General features: G+C 43.8%; 2 protein-coding genes across 2 annotated transcripts in view; both read left to right on the top strand.

Moving 5' to 3' along the window:
* Positions 1 to 20,671, top strand: part of SH3GL3 (SH3 domain containing GRB2 like 3, endophilin A3) — a 144,358-nt gene that overhangs the window by 97,006 nt on the left and 26,681 nt on the right. Inside the window, exons 5-7 of the mRNA XM_032622847.1 lie at positions 6,889 to 7,022; positions 11,020 to 11,178; positions 20,539 to 20,642. Coding sequence (XP_032478738.1) covers positions 6,889 to 7,022; positions 11,020 to 11,178; positions 20,539 to 20,642 — 397 coding nt within the window. The remainder of the gene's footprint in view (positions 1 to 6,888; positions 7,023 to 11,019; positions 11,179 to 20,538; positions 20,643 to 20,671) is intronic.
* On the top strand, positions 475 to 1,758 carry LOC116749012 (ubiquitin-like modifier-activating enzyme 5). The gene is given in 2 exon segments (XM_032622846.1): positions 475 to 570; positions 572 to 1,758. Coding segments are annotated over 2 exon segments (1,227 nt in total). The 3' UTR covers positions 1,703 to 1,758.

Here is a 20,671-nt window from a genome sequence, read left to right as displayed (position 1 = left end):
TCCCTTTTGTAATCTGCTTCTTCCCACTGGCTGTAGCACGGTCCATGTCGTAAGACAGTCTTATGCCACATTGTTTTTAAAGGCTGCATAATAGTCCATGTATCCAGTTTGTTCCATCAATCCCAGTTAGGATATTTAGATTTTTCTTCTTTATGTGAAAAAAAAAATTACATAGCATTTACGATAGGCACTTTCATGGATAAAGCTTTGGGAATATCCAAGATTATGTTCTTAGATGAAATTCCTGGTAGTGAGGTTGCTGAGTCAAGAGTATGCCCGGCCGGGAGGCCCACGGGAGCGGCGGAGATTGTCAGTCCGGGAGGCGCCGGGAGGGCTTCCTCAGGGTTGTGGGCTAGGAAGGCCGCCGCGAGGTGCCTCCTCACATACCCCTCGCGGGCCCAGCAGGCCAACAGCGTGGGTCGGCCGCGACGTCGACGACCGGAGCTGGGAGCTCTGGCGGCCAGGGTCCCAGCCATGGCCGAGTCTGTGGAGCGGCTGCAACAGTGGGTCGAGGAGCTGGAGCGGGAACTGGCCCAGGAGAGAAGTCGCCGGGCCCTGGGGGGCGGCGATGGGGGGCGGCGATGGAGGAGGCGGTCGGGCCTGCATCGAAAAGATGAGCCCCGAAGTGGTGGATTCCAACCCCTACAGCCGCTTGATGGCATTGAAATGCACGGGAATTGTAAGTGACTATGAGAAAATCCGTACCTTTGCTGTAGCAATAGTAGGTGTTGGTGGAGTTGGCAGTGTGACTGCTGAAATGCTGACAAGATGTGGCATTGGTAAGTTGCTACTCTTTGACTATGACAAGGTGGAACTGGCCAATATGAGTAGACTTTTCTTCCAACCTCATCAAGCAGGATTAAGTAAAGTTCAAGCAGCAGAACATACTTTGAGGAACATTAATCCTGATATTCTTTTTGAAGTACACGACTACAATATAACCACAGTAGAAAACTTTGAACATTTCATGAATAGAATAAGCAATGGTGGATTAAAAGAAGGAAAACCTGTTGACCTAGTTCTTAGCTGTGTGGACAAGTTTGAAGCTCGAATGACAATAAATACAGCTTGTAATGAGCTTGGACAGACATGGATGGAGTCTGGGGTCAGTGAAAATGCAGTTTCAGGGCACATACAGCTCATAATTCCTGGAGGCTCTGCTTGTTTTGCGTGTGCTCCACCGCTTGTAGTTGCTGCAAATATTGATAAGAAGACTCGGAAACGAGAAGGCGTTTGTGCAGCCAGTCTTCCTACCACTATGGGAGTGGTTGCTGGGATCTTGGTACAAAATGTGTTAAAGTTTCTGTTAAATTTTGGTACTGTTAGTTTTTACCTTGGATACAATGCAATGCAGGATTCTTTCCCTACTGTGTCCATGAAGCCAAATCCTCAGTGTGATGACAGAAATTGTAGGAAGCAGCAGGAAGAATATAAGAAAAAGGTAGCAGCACTGCCCACACAGGAGGTTGTTCAAGAAGAGGAAGAGATAATACATGACGACAATGAGTGGGGTACTGAGTTGGTACCTGAGGTTTCAGAAGAGGAACTGAAAAATTCTTCAGGTCCAATTCCTGACTTACCTGAAGGAATTACAGTGGCATATACAGTTCCCCCAAAGCAAGAAGATTCTGTACCTGAAGTAACAGTGGAAGATTCTGGTGAAAGCTTGGAAGACCTCATGGCCAAGGTGAAGAGCATGTAAATAATGGACTGGCCTGTATTTTATTTCCTGTGTCTAAACCTGTTCCCTAGCAATTAAAAAAAAATCATTTAAAACTGAGAAAACTTAGGGCAACATCAGTTGATGTATAATCTTCACTGAATTATTATATTTTTTAAAAATACTGTGACTATTGCTTGTTACCCGCCCCCCCCCACTTCAACTAAATCAGAAACTCTCCTAAAACTCATGTTTCATTCTAGTAAGAAAACTTCAAAGGATTATTGCAGGCAGTTATAAATCTTATTTAAACCGTAGCCATTGAACGGTTTTGGCCTTTTGGGAGGGGTGGGAAGAAAGGACCAATCTGATTTGCCTGAGGCCATGGACAACAGAATAGTGTGTGGTCAAATATAGGGAAAGGACAAGAGGTACAACCTATTGATTCGAGCCAGCAGGCATCTACTCATTGTGTTTGGAATTGCTCTCTACAGGAAAACTGCCCACGACTACTAACTTGAGCAATAATGAATTTCAAATAGTAAACCTGTAAAATAAAAACATCCTTTCAAATGTTTCCTGATGAAACACAAGCTGAAATACAGTCATTGGAAAAGTCTGTAAACCTCTGAATTATATATTCAAAACAAGACAGAGGCAAATAAGAGGAAGCTTTCTTCATGGATAGACAGATAAACATATTTTCAGGATGTACAAATTCTATTTCTGCACTGATTAAGAAAAAGCATATCATCTGTGGAACATATATCTGAGTCAGTGTGCTTTATTGAGGAGCAAAAGATAAATTTAGGCTAAGATCATCTAAATTATACCCATCATATGGGCTACCTTCTAATACTTTATTTTATTTAAATTTGATTCTGTGGGTAATTAGATATTGGCAAAGGTTTGTCCTCGTTAACAGACAATAAAAGAGGTCTAAATTGCCCCTGCAACGACTGACATGTATTTCTTCGCAGGGAAGAGTATCATTTTCCCTGATCATGACCACGAAGTCATAATTTGATAAACTGGGTTTCTCTGGATTTTGCATACAAATAATGAAGGCTTAGAGAACCTTGTTTGAAATAAATTCCTAATGGTTTGGAGACTAATAAAGACACATGCATGTGTAGCCATTATCTGTAGGCTGGTACTATGCTAGTCTCCTGTTTTGATGACTTTTTTGCTCTGAAAATATATAAATGTCTAAATTCTATCTCTAGGGGGAAAGTGTCATTAAAAAATTAAAAGTGCATTTCCCACTTGTAAAGTAAAATTCTAAAAATAATTTCAGAAAGCCCCAAATATCAAATATGTTTAATATATTAGCTTTGAGATTTTAGCATACTGCGATTCTTATGTTTAGAGTGATGTCAGGAAAGTATGGGGATAGTTTTTCTAGCCTTGAAACATATTTACATTGCCTTAGTAGATCATTTGTTGTTTAAAATTTTAGTGTAGTCATCTGTAAAATAACTTTTCTAGTTCCTAGAGATGCTTTGAATTTCAAAAAAGAAATGCGGTCTTTCTAAGTCCCACTCCTTTGGTATACAAATTTGGTACCTCTGGTACACTAATTTGGTAGGGCTTTACTTATAAGTTTATATAGTTTGATAAATAGCTAGAACCTACTATCCTTTTTTAAAAAAATTTTTATTGGAGTATGGTTGACTTACAATATGTGTTAGTTTCAGGTGTACACAAATTGAAACAGTTATACATATACATATTAGAACCTGCTATCTTCTAAAGACCTTTTTTCTGTTCTTAATTTGGCACTGTACCCTGCTGGTGTCTTATACTGTACCAAATCTTATCTAATTTTTTGGTCATATCTTCCATTAAAGTTATTATTTTAGCAGAAAAAATCTGGTAATAAGTATCTTTTGTAACCTAGAGAGCTCTCCTGACAATCTGTATGCCATGAAAACTTGTATATGTAGGCAGCTATGAAAAATTAATCATCACTGGAGTTTACATTACTAAATAAACTCATAGTGCTTGACCAGAAAAAAAAAAAAAAAGAGTATGCCCGATTTTTCAGGTGTTTGAAGCATAGTCCCAAATGACCCTCCAGAAAGGTTATATACCATTTTGACACTCCTGCCAGGAAGGTATGAGAGTGTGTTTCTCAGCACAGGTACTAACTCTGGGAATTATCTTTTCAGTTTCCTTTTAAATAACTGATAATTTGATTTATAGCAAATAAAACTGATATCTGGGTGCTGTTTTAACTTTATTTTTTGGATTATGTGTGAGGTAGATTTTGTTTTTCACGTTTGTCATCATCTTTGTGAATTGTATATTTGTGTCCTTTGCCTACTTTTCTATTAAGGTGTTCATTTTTTTTTTTTTCTTACTGGTTTATGAGCTTTTTCAGTGGTCAGGATACTTGCTTTTTGTCTGTCTCATATGTTGATGAAGTTTTGCCCCAGGTAGGCATGTAGATGTTGTAGGTGGAGGTCATTTTAATGGAACAAGATTTTTGCTTTTTATTTAGTGGGGCTCATTGGTCTTCTTTTATGGTTTATGGCTTTGGTATCATGTTCAGAAAAACTTTTCCGCTCCTCCCCGCTTCACTAATAAGCTGTGTAAATGTTTATTTATACTTTATTTTCATACATATGTTTTCTTTTCTTACCTTTAAATTCCCAAGCTCCTGAATTTAATGGATGAGTGCTGTGCAATAGGGTTTTCATTTTGTGTTCTCACAAATACACAGCCAGTTGCCCTAACATTTTATTGAAAAGTTCAACCTTTTTCTGCTGATTTTCTATAACGTTTTTGTTATAAAATTTTATATATTTTAAGTTTGTTTCTGGTCTTTCTCTTCTGTTTTCTTGGTCTGTACCCTGTTTTGATCAAGTGTCATGTTGTTTTAAATATTGTCATTTAAAAATATATTTTAATATATTTAACTAAAATTTTCCCAAGATGTTATAAAAATTTCATGGACATACTCATCTGTTTTATTTTTCCAGATGAAACTTAGAGTCATTTGAAGTCCCCTCTACTAAAAAACAAGAAACTTATTAAATTTTTTTTTTTGCTTGTAGGATCTTAGTTCCCCGACCAGGGATTGAACCCAGGCCCTTAGTAGTGAAAGCACTGAGTCCTAACTACTGGACCCTCAGAGAATCCCCAAAAAACTTATTAAATTTTGATTGAGATTACTTTAAATTGATAAATTATATTGGGTGTGAGTCGAATTTGATATGTTAAATCTTCCGGGAGAATTTGGCACGTTTGCTACTCATGTAGTGGTAGCAAAGCAAGATATGGAAATTGACGATTCCGGTATTAGGCCATAGTCATTCATCTAGGAAAGTGGGGGGAAAGTCTTTTGAAAAGTTAAAAAAAAAATCCCATATGTTAAAACACTAGTTAGTCACAGAGGGTAACGGTATCCTTCAGAGCAGTATAATGTGAATTTTATTTTATTTCCTGGGTGAATGGGGCCAAGATGGCCTATTCCTTGTCCTGAAGGCTGACCAGTGGAGGGAACAGGAGAGACCGCCAGGCAGGCCCTGACATGCATGGACAGTCCTGCAGTGCGTCTGGTCAGGTGACAGGGCAGGGGATTTGAAGGGCAGACAATTTGGTAGCTTCCTAGGTACCCAGCGAGAGAGAGCTGACATCAGGAGGGCATTAGGAACAGAGGGGTTGCTTGCTGTTCTGAGGAAAAGACTGTGCTGTAGGATGCTTTCTTCTTGGGGCCACACAGAAATTTCCTCAAGGGCAGAGACCTCCACTGGTGGAGGCTGAGTCCCACGTCCTCGTGGAATTGGAATCTTGAGCAAGGAGAGGGGATATCAAACCCATGGAGGTGACAGCTAATATTCAGAATGTCACCTTTGGCGCCTTCTAAGAAACAAATTTAGAAATGTTTTCGTCAAAGCTAAATTAACTGACTTTCTGGGGTGTGGGCACTGGTGGCAGAGTGAGCAGTGGGGTCAGAAGCCATATCCTCCATTTCTGACCAGCTGGGCAGGAAAGAGTCCTCAGGCCAGGAAAGGACGTTCTCATTTCCATCTCAGAATGAGTTAGAACCAGACTCTGGGGAGTTAGTTAAGGAGACATAGCCTCCCAGGAGGAACAAAGATACCCATGTGCCAAAACAGAGTCTCGGGCAGTTGTGGTTTGGAGTAATGGTTTCCACTTACATTTTGCAAGGTCCTATAACATACACTGTCTAGCCTATTTCTTAAAAAAAATTAAAAGTGAGGTGAGGTGATATTGCTATCCCTGTTTTACAGATGAATAAACTGTACATGCCTATGACTCGTAGGTGAAACAGCTTGAAGGTCAGAATTAGCTAGAAATGCAAATTCTTGGGCTGGGATTTCAGGTCTTCTTCAAGCCTGGGAGTTGAGAGACCCCAAGCTCTAACTTTTTATGAGATTGATTTGGAAGACCCCAACTACAGGAAGAAGAGTTCAGTTTAGTGCAGCATTTCCCAGAGATGTCTTCTAGAAAACCTGCAACCCTCATAGTGCTCAGCTACCAGGATGCCTGCTTTCAAATTACTGCAGGTTAGCTGGTGCCGAATACCAGGATTTAATCCAGCTAAAGCTGCCCATTGCTGCCCAAGTCTGGCATGGCTGGCCTGGACCTCACTGCAAGAGCAGACCCTTCCCACCCTGCTGAAAGGCTGTCCTGTGTGACACTGCCAGACTTTCTTTGACATCAGAAGGGGTAGGGAAACTGAGAACCATCTCAAGAATACAAGGAGTGGCCTCAAGAAGACCTAGCAGCTAGAAGCTGAGATGAGGTTTTGTTCATTTATTTCTGTTGTACTCTTTATTGGTTAATACTTAACCCCTGATGAATGAATCCTTTTATTGTTTACAAAGACGGATTTTGTTCTTGCGCCTCTAAGGAACCCTTGGTGCCAGTTCACAAAACTACCAGTTTAAAAAAGGAAGCTTTAACCCCATCTAGTGGCTGATACGGTAAGTGCCTCAGTCTGTCTGAGCCTCAGAGTTTTATTCTATGCGGTGGAGAAAGTGCAGAAGTAGTGAGGAAAATGTGGAAAATATTTAGAAAGACTTTCTCGTTTTTACATTTTCTTTTCTCTGGGTCAAGATTCAAAGGTCCCAGAGTTGAGGACCTTGTTACACACCATTGATCATCACAAACTTTTGGGAAAAAATTCAATAAATATCACTGTTAACTTAGAGTGAGGTCTGCTAAAGAACCTTTTTTATTTGTATTTTCTATTGAAGGCAATGCATTGATAGAAGTTGGCGAATCCATGAAGCTAATGGCTGAGGTGAAAGACTCTCTTGATATTAATGTAAAGCAAACTTTTATTGATCCACTTCAGTTACTACAAGACAAAGATTTAAAAGAGATTGGGGTAAGTTTTCTAGGCCATAAATCTGCCTGTTGCTATTGAGTATGATGTTTATACTGTTTAAAATCATTAGAACATTTCTATAGCAACTCAGTGAAAGCATCATCTTATCGTGGGTGATAAAAAAATAACTCAGTTATGTTTACCTGGCTCATTGGGAAAGAGTCCCAGGATCAATTAGCCCTTGATTTTGTATCTTATTGAAGCCAGCTAGAAGCCAAGTTCAAGATACATATTTCTACAGTCATTTCTCACATAACAAAATGACTGCATAACTTTGTACTGGATTTTTTAAAAAGCAATCTTTATTTTTTAATACCTTTTTTTTTTTTTTTTTTTTTGCCACACCCCACGGCTTGTGGGATCTTAATTTCCCGACCAGGGATCGAACCCGGACCATCAGCAGTGAAAGCACAGAGTCCTAACCACTGGACTGCCAGTGAATTCCGTGTATTGGATTTTTGATGATCAAAATCATACCATACTAGCTGCATCTTTTTTTTTTAGCATCTTTATTGGAGTATAATTGCTGTACAATGATGTGTTAGTTTCTGCTGTATAACAAAGTGAATCAGCTATACATATACATATATCCCCATATCTCTTCCCTCTTGCATCTCCCTCCCGCCCTCCACCCCTCTAGGTGGTCACAAAGCACTGAGCTGATCTCCCTGTGCTATGTGGCTGCTTCTGTTTTACATTTGGTAGTATTTATAAGTCCATGCCACTCGTTCACTTCATCCCAGCTTACCCTTCCCCCTCCCTGTGTCCTCAAGTCCATTCTCTATGTCTACGTCTTTATTCCTGTCCTGCCCCTAGGTTCTTCAGAACTTGTTTTTTTAGATTCCATATATATGTGTTAGCATATGGTATTTGTTTTTCTCTTTCTGACTTACTTCACTCTGTTTGACAGACTCTAGGTCCATCCACCTCACTACAAATAACTCAATTTCATTTCTTTTCATGGCTGAGTAATATTCCATTGTATATATGTGCCACATCTTCTTTATCCATTCATCTGTTGATGGGCACTTCGGTTGCTTCCATGTCCTGGCTATTACTGGACAGCTACATGAAATTAGAACACTCCCTAGCTGCGTCTTTTGATACGTTGCACTAGTGATCGTTATTTTCCATTACTTCTTAAGGAGATCAGTACCTAGGAATCCACATTTTGTATCAGGAAAATGTTAAAATGGCCCTGCAGAGCATACACGGGAGCTTTCAGGGGCCTGTAGGTAATCACATGCCACTTGCTTGCTGGTGTTTTTGCAGATATGCAAAAACAGTCTTGAGGCTTCTACCCTGCCAGGGACTTCTCCTCTGGAGGGACAGGCTGTGTCGAGACCTTCTTTGGGCACCCCCTGGAGAAGCTGCCCAGAAGACCTTCCTGCTGGTGCCTTGAGGAGTGATCTGAATGCAGCCTGGACCAGCTTGGAAGTCATCCAAGCCTTGGGGATGTCCCCTTTTCCTTTCTTCAGGCCCAGATTCTCATGGTGTGGTCCCCAAGCAGCATCGGCATCACATGTTAGAAATGCAAATACTTGGGCCCTATTCCAGAGCTTCCTAATGGAAAGTCCTGGATGCCCGTATAGGCATTTAGAATTTACACCAAAACCAAAGGCTATGGAGGGGAATTCAGGAAGGTTGAAAGAAAAATGAAAACAACTGTTCAGGAACTCCCAGGATATTCTGCTACCCGACCCCCCCACCCAGCCTTCCCCCCAGCACCCTCCTCAACTCCTTACTCCCATTGCCCTCTTCCCCTCAGGCCAGTCCTCCACTGGGCCCCAGAGTCCATTATCCTCATCTCCTCAGGGCCTTTGCCACATCCGGCATCCTCTCTCCGGAATCTCCCTTCTTCCCCTTTCTCTCTATAGGCTTCTTCGGGTTAACGTTTAAACCCATCAGCACAGCAGCCCTTGACTCCCGGCTTCACATCTCGGCCCCTCCAGTCCACTCTCCACACCACAGCCAGAGTCTTCCTAAGGTACAAGCCCCCAGTAACTGCCCACTGACTTTGGGGGTAAAGATCCAGCACCGTAGTCGCTAATTCCTGGCCCCTCCTTCTCTCTACGGGTGGATCGCTCACCCCTTCCCACTTGAACTCTCTACCTGGCCTCAATGAATTACTTACAGTCCCCAGGGGATGTTTTGCTTTGTGCTCTCTTTTTATTCTTTGTCTTTCTCCTTTTCCACCTTCTCCTGGCTAAGTCATCTCATGTTGCAGATCTCAGCTGAGATGTTCGGTCCTTTGGGAAGCTCTTGTTCTCTCCCCGGCTTAATCATGTGCTCCTTCTGTGCTTCCTGTGCTGTGAGCATCACTGCTTCTCTTTTTCTGTTGTTTGGCAGCAAGCGCTTTGGCGTAAGGAGGCATGTTTTGTTCACTTTTGCATGACTAGCGCAGCCTTTGTGCTCACAGATTATTATTGAACAGATGATTCTAGAGAAGAGACATTCTGTGTTGTGGGGATGCCAAAACATCTTTCCCAAATGCAGAACCTTAGAACCAAATACCTCCTTTGCTGAAATACATAATATGCCATTTCTTCTTGTGCTGCTGACCTTGAAGAAAGCTGTACAGAAAGTCCACTGGATGACATTGCTCTTCCACTTGACCTGGTTCAGTAGGGTAGCTAGTCATGGACACAAATGTGGATCCTGAGCAGTGAGTGGGAGAAATGTACAAAATACACATATCCTTAAATGTTTCTCCCTATGCAAAAAAATAATTTTCTAAATGATGTCTCTTGTTCTTCAACTCTGGTTTGATAGAGAAACTGTATAAATTTAAACTTAAATCCTATAGATGATCAAGAATTAAAGAGTCTAATATTCAGAAGGCTTTTCATAGTCTCAACTGTGCTCTATATATCTTGGACATCTGGAGTGGAGAGCCTGTTCATTTAACACATGACTGACATATCTGTAAAAGGTCTTGTGGACTCAAAGGGCTTCTATAAATGTTTCGTCACCCATATGTAGCCAGACTAAGCCTGGTTGTGCCCATTTACAGCCACATATGTGGAGGCACAGAGGGATTCAGAGACTTGCCCAGAGTCAGAAGAACATGTCAGAAGACAGATGATTCTGACTCTTTGTCCCATATACTCTTCACCCAATCATTATGGAGGTTAGAACCAGTGCTTCCCACTAAAAAGAATAGTCAAGTTACCCACGTGCTTCAGTGGGACAATCTGTTTTCACATACACTTTGAATATCAAATATCTGTTTTCCAGGGGTTATGGTCATAAACTCCCTTGCCCTGTGCAGTTATCCCTTCTATAGTATTTCTGACATGGGATCCCTCTACTTGAACACAAACTGTGATGGGGAACTTACTACCACACAAGGCACTGCATTCCACGAATGGACACCTCTAATATTTATAATTGTTTTACTTTGTTAAAGAGATCATATTTTTAAAAAGAAATTCCATCATTTCAGAGGTTGCCTGTGAGTATCTGTCCTCTGTATCACATTCATCGAGGGCATTTATTCAACTTGTTCTGTAATTGTTTGGGAACTTTATGGAAGATGCATAAGTATTCTAGAGGATACTAGAAATTTGTGTTTTTATAATCTACTTATTAGTGAGGAGTTGACAATAGTACCAAAAGAAACATACTTTTTTAGGGTATATTAATTTGGTTGGAAATTATCTGGACATTAATGGAGCCTAAGTGAGGGGTCCTATAGAGAACCTTGGAAAATTAATCTGCATACTGATACTGCATCCTTATGTTCCATATAGACACTCATTCATTCTGTCTTCCATCCATCCATCTGTCTACCCATTCATTCATTCCACAAATATCCCTTGTAGACCGGCAGTGAAGGGAGCCTCTAATAGATGATGAGTGCATGCAAAAGAAGTGTAAGGTGGGATCCTGCCCCCTAGAATTTATGCCAAGAAAAAGCAATGACTATTTTCACAGAAATGCTGAATATTTCTTTGTGCTGTGTTTGAGCATCACAGTTGACCCCTTTGTCTCTTAGCACCACCTGAAAAAGCTGGAAGGCCGCCGCCTGGATTACGATTATAAAAAGAAGCGAGTAGGTAAGATACCAGATGAAGAAGTCAGACAAGCAGTAGAAAAATTTGAAGAGTCAAAGGAGTTGGCTGAAAGAAGCATGTTTAATTTTTTAGAAAATGATGTAAGTATTTAAACCAAACAGGAGACTTTAATGTGAATGAAAACATTGACTGTATGACTAGGGTCAGCATGTTGAGAAGCTCTGGAGCCTTAGTTGTTACACAGTTTCCAGAATTTTCCATAACCATTATCTCCTGCCTAAGAAATAGCTTCAGATACCCAGCAAGTCCTGACTCAAATCTCAGATCTGGAGAAGTCCTGTTGATCCTGGAATTGCTTCAGAGATGTGCTCAGGTTAGCCCTGGGGAGGTGGGGTTGTCTTAGAAGTGCATCATAGACCAACCTTTGTATTTGAGGCCATAGCATTGGTGGTTTTGCAGGAGAATAGAAAGCCCAAGTCATGTGGTAACTTGCAGTTTTGCTAAGACTGTGAAGAGCGCTCAGTGAGGCAGATGTTTGAGGAGGAGCAGCTCTCTTGGCTAGTGGGAGAGCCTCACTCATCACCCAGCTCTCTGATGCCTTTGCTTGTCATAGTGAACCTTTGGGATATAAAAGCATGACCTAAGTTTTTCAGCTGTACCATAGTGGTGCTTGTGAACTTGGGGATTGTGGAGGTCTTGACACATACCCCTCAGAAATGCTAACATCCTATTGTACCGTGACTCCTGCCACCAGCTCTTATTTTATTTGTCCAAGTAAAGTTAGATTAAATGTAACTAAAGAGGATGGTAACCCCCAGTTGGGCACCGTGAGGGCTGAAGGCCACCCTTCTTTGCCTTGGCAATGAGAAGTCACTTGGCATTTTTTACTGCCTGATGGGAAGGGCCCTTGGCCACCTGCCCCGTTTGGAGTTCCCACCCTAAGTCCAGCCTCTGTGATGCCACGAGCCACCTCAGCCCAGCATTAGCTTCGGACCTATTTGTTGGACCTTCAAGCCTGTTGGAGCAAGTCAGAGGGTTTATTTTTCTGCAACACTGTGTTCTACTTCTAATAATTGATTAAAAGGTACATTGAGGTCTTGCATCTTTCAAGTCAAGTCAAACCAAATGTACTGAGCACCTTTTATCTGCCATGGTGTTGTGGGGGAATTATGTCCACTGTTGCCGAGACATTAACCCTGGAGGAAACAATGTGAAATCCCCATGTCCATTAAACCTCAGTACCAAAAAGTGCAGTCTATTATGCTTCTCCTTTAAATATCTTACCAGGTTTTTTTTCTTTTACATCTTATGAGAAACGGGAAGAGGGATAACAGTTTTCCCTGTTTTTCTTTGTTGTTTGCTTTCCCTTAAAAATAGAAATTTCCTTGAAATTATCCCCTAGCAATAGGCCATTTGGTTTGGTTTTGTCTTGGATTGCCATATTTGATTTTTTGAAGTGTGAGGTATCAGATGCATGTATTCCTTATCAGGCTGCAGCAAACATTGCCCTTCCAGTCCTGGGTACTTTAGAGGTAGATTTAAGCTCTGAAGTTAAATCTCATGTGTCAGACGTGCTGTCTAACCCACGTGCTTTATTCATGACCTTTATTCACGATCTGTGATGAGCTATTGCAAAGTAATCAGGGAAGCCTGTCTCAGTCTTGGCAGTTGACCCAAGAGACCTCAGTTTCCCTTCAGTATCAGTCAAAATCAGAAATGATCCCTTCCTTATAAGAACTCAGTCATTTGTCCATCTGTTGACAGTGTTCTGCTTGTCACAAATGAGTTAACCCCTGCCCACCCCACCCTGGGAGAAGTAAGAGCTAGCTTATAGCTCAAGCCCCACGGAGGTCCTGGTGTTGGCCCTGCAGAGGCATGAATTGCAGTGTTTCCCCTAAAGTTTCCTGGGGTGGGTGGGGGGTGCCTTCATTCAGCTCTGAGGAGCATGGGCTGCTCCCTCATTTTAGGGCCTGGGCCCACGTCTTTCACTGGCAGCCATGGAAACTGGCCACTGAGATGGGAGGAGATCAGAATAATGGAATGGTGGAGGACTTTCAGAGGCTGCCTTGGAAGTAGGCTCCACCTCTTTCTCTTCCCACCTTTCCTAGCGCCATTTTCAACTGTTGTGGTTACCCTGTGTGCTGTGGTTGCTGATTCTTGAGATAATGGCAGTGCGAAGGAGACTGATGGTGGTGAGACGAGGATGACAGTGACGAAAGCTACCATTTACTGAGTGACTTATGGTAGGGAGGCTGCTCTTACCTTTGCCCCTCCCAGGTTTATAGTTGAAGAGACTCACAAGTTATCATGGAAGCTCCAGAAGACTGCCTTCTTTCTCTTCTTGGGGTAACAGCAAGTAGACCTAGAAAGGGACAACCTTGTCTTTTCCCATGACAGTGTCTGGCCATATCCAGGTGGTCTGGCAGTCCTGTTGATGAGGCAAGGTCTAGAAAATGTTCTCCAGTTCCCCTTGGACCTGACATGCTAATACTGAAACTGCCTGGTGCTTGGGGATAAATAGTGGGTGTGACTTATTGGGGGAAAGACAAAGAAGCAATACATGGTGGGATGAGGCATGCTTTGAACCCTCAGGCCTGTCCTTGGCCCTTCTCCAGCAACCAGGCCAGGCCCAGTGGCTCTGCAGCTCACAGAACCCTGATTTCCTGCTCCCTCTGGGTCACCAACCTCATGTCCATCCTTCTTCACTCAGACTTTTGTATCCATGTCTGCTTTTTTTCATGGTGAGGAAGCTCTGAATGAAGAGCTGTGCTTCAGCATGGCTGGTGATGGCTGGGTTTTCTTCCAGGAACTAAAGATGGCTGGGATCTTTAATTCCCAGATTAAACACAGTGGGTCTGCAGGCCCTGCCTTTGCCCAATGGATTGGACATTCCACCTGACCTGGTACCTGCTAGAGACCAGGTATATGCCTGCTTCTTAAGGACAGGCTCTGTCAAACACGTGGCCTCAGGGACATGGTGGCAGGCAGCAGAGGCCCTGGCACTTTCTCCAAACACAAGTGGGACATGCTTATCTTATTGTGGGTTACAGGTTTGGGGTATCCGTCAGAACTGATCATCCTTTTGGGTTCTGACTGATTGAGGAATTGACCCAAAAACCAGATTGGAATCAAGGGGAAGCCCTTTCAACTGATGAGAACACCCGATGACTGTAAGATACAGGCCTCCTGGTCACCTGTGTTGGAGGGGATGGCATGACCAACCCACGTCCCGATTGCAGTCTCTGCTCATTGCACCCTCATTGGCAAAAGCCTCCCCGGTGCAGAGCCAGCCTGACGCTCGCCAGGCTGAGACTCTCAGCCTCTGGCCATGCAGAGCAGAGAACCCATCCTACTAATGAATGAACATTCCTCGATCTCATCCACAGGAGAAGGAGTGAAGCTGGACTGGGGAGAGGGCTTGCAAGTGTTCCCTCCAAAGAGAAAGTGAAAAGCAGAGTAGCGGGAAGGAAGGGAGACCATCTGAGGTGGCGTGTCTGAAGCTCTGGGGCCACCTGCCCAACTCTGTCTGGCACTAACAATGCAAACCCCAAAGTCTCGCTCTCCAGGCAACAGGCGGTATCTTCTCCAGCCCTCATGTCCTATAGCCCTGGCTAAGACACGATAAAAGCTTCACCAGATACTGCCGACAAAATCTGTCTGCCAGAGATCTGTCTGATGTGAGAACTCCAACCGGAACTAACAGGCTTGGTCTTTCCCGGGTCTCTAAATGCAGGTCATGCAACTCTTCCTAGGATTTTCTGGAGGTTTCTAGGATGTGGTTGTTCATCTGTCCTCACATCTGCATTCTCCCAACTGAGAGACAAACAGGGCAGCCAAACAAGGATGACAAACCAGCCTCCTGCCTAGAGGACAGGACTGTCTGGAAAATCGAGTTGGCAGCTTGGGCCTGGGTCCACACTGGCCTCCAACTACTTACCCCAGACCTCGTCTAGACCTTAGAGCCACCTTCAGGGAGAGTGAGGTGGGCAGAGCAGAAAAGCTGCTTCACAAACCCACTTTCTTCAAGAATACAGACCCCAGGGCCAGGCCCCTCTTGCTTTTCCGGCACAGGGTCCAGTCGCCCTGGGTGTCAGGGTCCCCTAGTCTCATCAATCAGACGGATCACTCCTCCTCCTATCACGTGGAAAGAAGGAAGGGGTGGTGAGAAGGCCCTGAGTTGTTTACTCCAACATTCATTCCTAAGGGCGGGTGGCATCTGTTTTTCTACCTATTTTTGGCAGAGTTGGGGTTGGGGTAATCAAAGAGAAGAGTCTCCTTTGGCGCCATGCTGTCGTCCTTCGGGGTCTTGTCAGTAAGTGCTGGATTGGAGCCCTTGAGCATCACATCACCTCTTGTCTGGAGCTGTGTAGCTTCCTATTCTACACACAGATGCAAGCCAGCAGGTGTTTTGGTCCATGAGATTTCCCAGGAGCCCAGAAGGGCAGGTCTAGGGCTGGTTCTTTCTGCTGTGCCAGGCTGGGATGAGGCACCCAGAGCAGCCCTCCCCTAGGAGAGGGGCCCCTGTGCCCCCCACAGTTAGCTCTGAGGTGGGGGTACAGGATATTCAGCAGTTGGTTCCCAGTCTCCACCGCCATTTCTTGGGAATGCTAAATCACCCCTAGGCCTGTTAACACTCTCCTCTCCTGTCTTGGCAGAGAAGTTTATTCCTCACCACGCGACATAATGGAATGTAGGTCTTTGACATTGGCAGGGGCCAGAAATATCACACAGAAGATGCCACTTCAGACCGATGAGGCCAGGCACCTGCAATATTCTCTAAGCTCTCCTGATACAAATCCCCAGCCTGGGGACCCTCCCTCTGTCCATGGGCTCCCAGAACAAGTGGAATTACTAGATTCCGGATTCCTGGGTTCTTTCCATGGGTCTAGAGTGGTGTTTCCCAAAATTCATTCCATGGGATGTAGTGTGTGTTGCATGACTAATGTCTTTATGGTCAAAGAAGTTTGGGAAAGCCTGGGTTAACCAAAATGAAACAGGTTTGCTTTATCACAAGACTTTTCAGAGTCTTTATATGAATATATGAAAAATTAATCTCCAAGAGATTCCTACAAGAGGATACACAAGGCAGCTTCTCAAAGTTATTTGACAATAGCACTCTTCCACACCGCTATTATTATTATTATTTTATTATTGACGTATCAAGGGACTTGTGATGTATCGAATAAGGCACTTAGGAAGTATTGGACTAGTAGAAAGAAAGCACTCCTGCCACAGAGTGAAAGACCTGAAACCTGCTTGTGGTTTTGCCTCTGTTCAGCTATATGCCCCTAGAAAGTAACTTTCACCTTTACAGTGTCAGGCAAATGAACCCCTGCATGCAAGAAATTCTTTAGAAGTATAAAGTGGAGAATAAGAGTGTAGAGGATTGTTATCCATGTTATTAATTTCATACGAATTTAATGGCCTGACTCAAACTTTCTCAGAAACTCTAAATAAAGGCCTTTGCCTTATTGGAAAAGGCATCTGTTTAAGACCAGACTGCAAAATTCCTGAGAAATTTTCCTCCAGCTTCTCTGAGGAATCCAAAAAGAGTGGAGTCTTTGATATGACAGAGCCAGAAATCAGTTGGATTATCACAATTCACGTCGAGAGTGGCCTCCATTGGAAGTACGTCATTTCAGTTGTGAAAGGGGACGACTTGCCAGGTCCCAGGAGATGCACATTTCTGCATTCATGCATGCTGTGTGTACTGTATACTCCAAGGATCTGGGCGGGGCAGTACCTATTCACGTCAAGTTCTCTCTGTTCTCTCCGTGGTCTTCAGAGTGTGCCTCTGTGCCCATTTACCTGGCTACCGACCAGTCCCTTGGTAACTGATTGTTGGAAGGTCTGAGGAGATTTCACAGCCCTGCTCCTTCTCTGCCACCCCAATTTCCATATCCCTGTTGCAGAGAGTTGATCTTAGAGAGCCTTTACTATGTAGTCCTTTGAGCCATTCTTCCTTTGGTACAACCAAAATTCCACAAGCCTCCTCAATAGCTGTTGGTCCACAGGCTCCCCCAGTGGCTCAGATCCCACCCAAGTGTCCCTGGACACTTTCCACAGCTCTTGGGAACTTCTCCCGCTCTTAGTCTCTGCCCCCATCCCCAGAACTAAGGTACTTCCCAACAGCCTCAGTGGGTTCATTAGCACCATGAGTTTGGTTCCTATGAGTCTCAAGGTAACAACTCCCATCCCCCATAAACAGGGGTCCCTGAACAGAGCTAGTCCCATTGTTAGATTTTGCTTCATTTGAGAATAGGCCAAAGCAGCTCTGAAATGGCAGTGTCCTATTGCTGCTGAATCATCACAAATCTGTGGCTTAAAACAACACAAATCTATTATCTTGAAGACTGGAGGTTTTAAGTCCTAAAATCAAGGTATTGGCAGGGCTGAATTCCTCCTGGAGGCTGTAGGGAAGAACCCATTTCTTTGTCTTTTCCAACTTCCAGAGGCCACCTGCATCCCTTGGTTCATAGCCTCTTCCTCCACCTCAAAGCCAGCAGTGAAGCATCTTCAAATCTCTCACTCTGGTTCTGCTTCCACTGACGCATCTCCTTTTCTTACTCTAACCCTCCTGCCTTCCTCTTAAAGGACCCTGGAATTATATTGGGCCCACCCAGATGATGCAGGTAATCACCTAATCCCAGATCCTTTACATAAATCACATCTGCAAAGGCCCTCTTGCCATCTAGTAATACATTCACAGATTTGGAGAAATAGGACTTGGACGTGATTGGGGGCCACTTTTCTGTCTACCAAAAGCTCCTTCTGGTTTCATGGTTCCGTGTACCTCCCAGGTAGCATCATGGTCCTCACCCCGCCCGTTTGTCGGTGAGCATTGCCTTTGTCTGGCCTCTGCCTCCTTCACCTCTAGCTGCCCCATAGGGAAGTCTGTTTGCATCATGAGTTTCTCACTTGAGGTGTCTGAGCTGGGTGTGACCTCATCTGTAACAGCAAGTGCACTTTACTTTCAGAGACCGGAGCTAATTCTCTGGTAATTCTGTTCCACTGTGTGTGTCATGGGAACCCTTGCAGGGTGTGAGGTCACACTTTACTCTCAAGACGGCACCAGCCAAGTGGCAGCACAGGTCTCAGGTGGCAGTGGAACTAGGTTTTTCTTCTCATCCCAGGTGATGTTTCCTGCTTCAATAGATGAATTTGCCAAATTGAGTGGTGTGGCCAGTGGAAGAAATGTTTTACCTTCTGGACAGGTTTTGACTCTTGCCAGGCCTGGGTTTATTGCAACCTTGATTCTGCCAGTCCAGGTATTGAATTCTCATTGGGGTTTGGGAAGCAGAGGCCACCTGCATACAGCTCACTGCTCATGGCCTGGGGACAGCTGGAAGCTTCCATTTTTCTGGCAGGGAAAGGCAGATAATCCACTTGGGGCACTACATGGCTTCACTGTCAACAAGAGACTTATAGCTTCATAACCACCTCTTCAGCAGTTGCATTGAGCACCTACTACGTGCAGGCGCTGTACAGCACTGCTGTTGTCTTCCAGGTTTTAAGGGAGCCCAAGATCCATTTCCTTCCCAAAGTCAGCCATCCAATGAATCCAAATGCCTCTCTGGAATACATAATCTACTATTTTAGCCACATCAGAGATGACAGCTGGTGATCCCCCCTCCCAACATCAAGTGTGTTTCAAGGAATATTCATTCAACTACCTTTCACTGTTATAAGATGTCAAGCATATTTCAAAGTGGGTATTAATATATAAATTAACTTTACTAAAGATAGAGAAGTGTGGTGCAGATTTTAACCAGCACACAGCTCTTACACTGTAAGGAATCCATAGCAGATTCTACTGTGATCCTGTTAGGCTGTGGTGCTGGACTTATTTAAAAGTACGTGTAAAAGCCAAAGAGGTGAAACTTAAGAAATCCTTAGGATTTTGTAGGGGCCAGGCTGTCTTTGTTTTGTTTATTGGGTTTTTGGAAATTTAAGGCTAGGCTTGTTGCTCTTCCAGCCACAGAGTGTGGTGAAATAAATGTGATACAGTGGGATTTCATCTTGCAGACGCTGATCACAGTACGGCTCAAGTGGGAGTCCACGTATATCTTACATGAACATGAACCCCTGTTTAAAATGGTGTACGTGGGCAAGGAAAATGAAAGTATAGACAGCTAAAGCACAGTCAATAATAGCAAATGAAAATAGCTTAGATCTTTGAAGGCAAAGGAGTCCATGATTGGTTTTGCAGGGTGAGGGTGTAAGGGTGAATAAACAGGCAGACTTTCCGCTAAGCTGATTAGGAAACGAAGTAAGGAGGTGATGCATAGACTATGAGGAAGCTTAGGAAAGAGGGGGATTGATTTTGATTTGTGCCTTTGTCTGGTTCTGGAGTTCACGGGATTCACGCTGCCTCCCACCCCCTCCCTGTCCCATCACCTCAACCCAGTGGTGCTGCCTCTGAGGCTTGTGGAAATCAGCTTAATGAATCCTTCTTTTCTGTAGCAGCCCCTCAAACACGTAGGGAAGCAGGGAAGGGAGCTCCAGTGCCCTACTGGAGATGGCTCTTCCTCAAATTATGCATGCCCAGGCCTTCCAGGCTTTTTTATGTAACATAACTTTTTCATTTTAGTTTTTTACGTCCACTGTAATTTGGTCACTGATTTCATGAATGTCTTGGTTCATGGGAAAGAGAGCTGCCAGAGTCTTTCTAGTTCATTCCTTTGGGCTGTTTTTTTCAGGGAAATGATTTTGCGCTGATAGCAACAAAAACATATAGGGGGCAACAAAAACATATAGGGGGCTGGCAGGTCTTCGCCTGGTGCGTGCCCTGCTTCCTGGCTTCCCTTCTTATCCAAGAACAGCTTAACTTACTTAGTTTCTTTCTTTCTTCTTCTTTTTTTTTTTTTTTTTTTTTTTTGCGGTACGCGGGCCTCTCACTGTTGTGGCCTCTCCCGTTGCGGAGCACAGGCTCCCGACGCGCAGGCTCAGCGGCCATGGCTCACGGGACCAGCCGCTCCGCGGCATGTGGGATCCTCCCGGACCGGGGCACGAACCCATGTCCCCTGCATCGGCAGGCGGACTCTCAACCACTGCGCCACCAGAGAAGTTCTACTTAGTTTCTTGATGTGACTTAGCTAGAAAGTGCCCGTAGAGACACTTCGCTAAGGAAGCAGTTCATTTACTAAACCTTGGCTTCATTTGTAATTGGAAAAGCTTTATCTCTCCGTTTTCAGATCCATGAACTTTATAGCATAAACATCTCCTGAGAAGATCATCTAATTGGAAAAGTAGACCTTTTTTTATTGAGTTAAATCAACTTCATAATCACAAATAAATTTGAACATGTTTTTCCAGCACTTATAGCTCTATACCATGACCTGTGTGATTATTACTTCGTGATGAAATGAAATGAAATAGACCAGAACCCAGGCAGACAGGGCGCTTCCCTGCAAAGCCGGGTCTTTGTTGCTGGTCTCTTCTCTTTCTGAACATTACACAGGCGCTGGCTTCCATGGAGTAATTTTCCACTTCTGCTGCAGGTAGAACAAGTCAGCCAGTTGGCCGTGTTTATAGATGCAGCTTTAGACTATCACAAACAGTCCACAGAGATTCTGCAGGAGCTACAGAGCAAGCTACAGATGCGGTAAGAGCCTTTGCATTCATTGTAAGCCT

This window comes from Phocoena sinus, chromosome 2 (genome assembly GCF_008692025.1).
Source record: "Phocoena sinus isolate mPhoSin1 chromosome 2, mPhoSin1.pri, whole genome shotgun sequence".
NCBI lineage: Eukaryota > Metazoa > Chordata > Mammalia > Artiodactyla > Phocoenidae > Phocoena > Phocoena sinus.
Note: the sequence above shows the minus strand (reverse complement) of the source record. Positions and strands in the feature narration are given on the sequence as shown.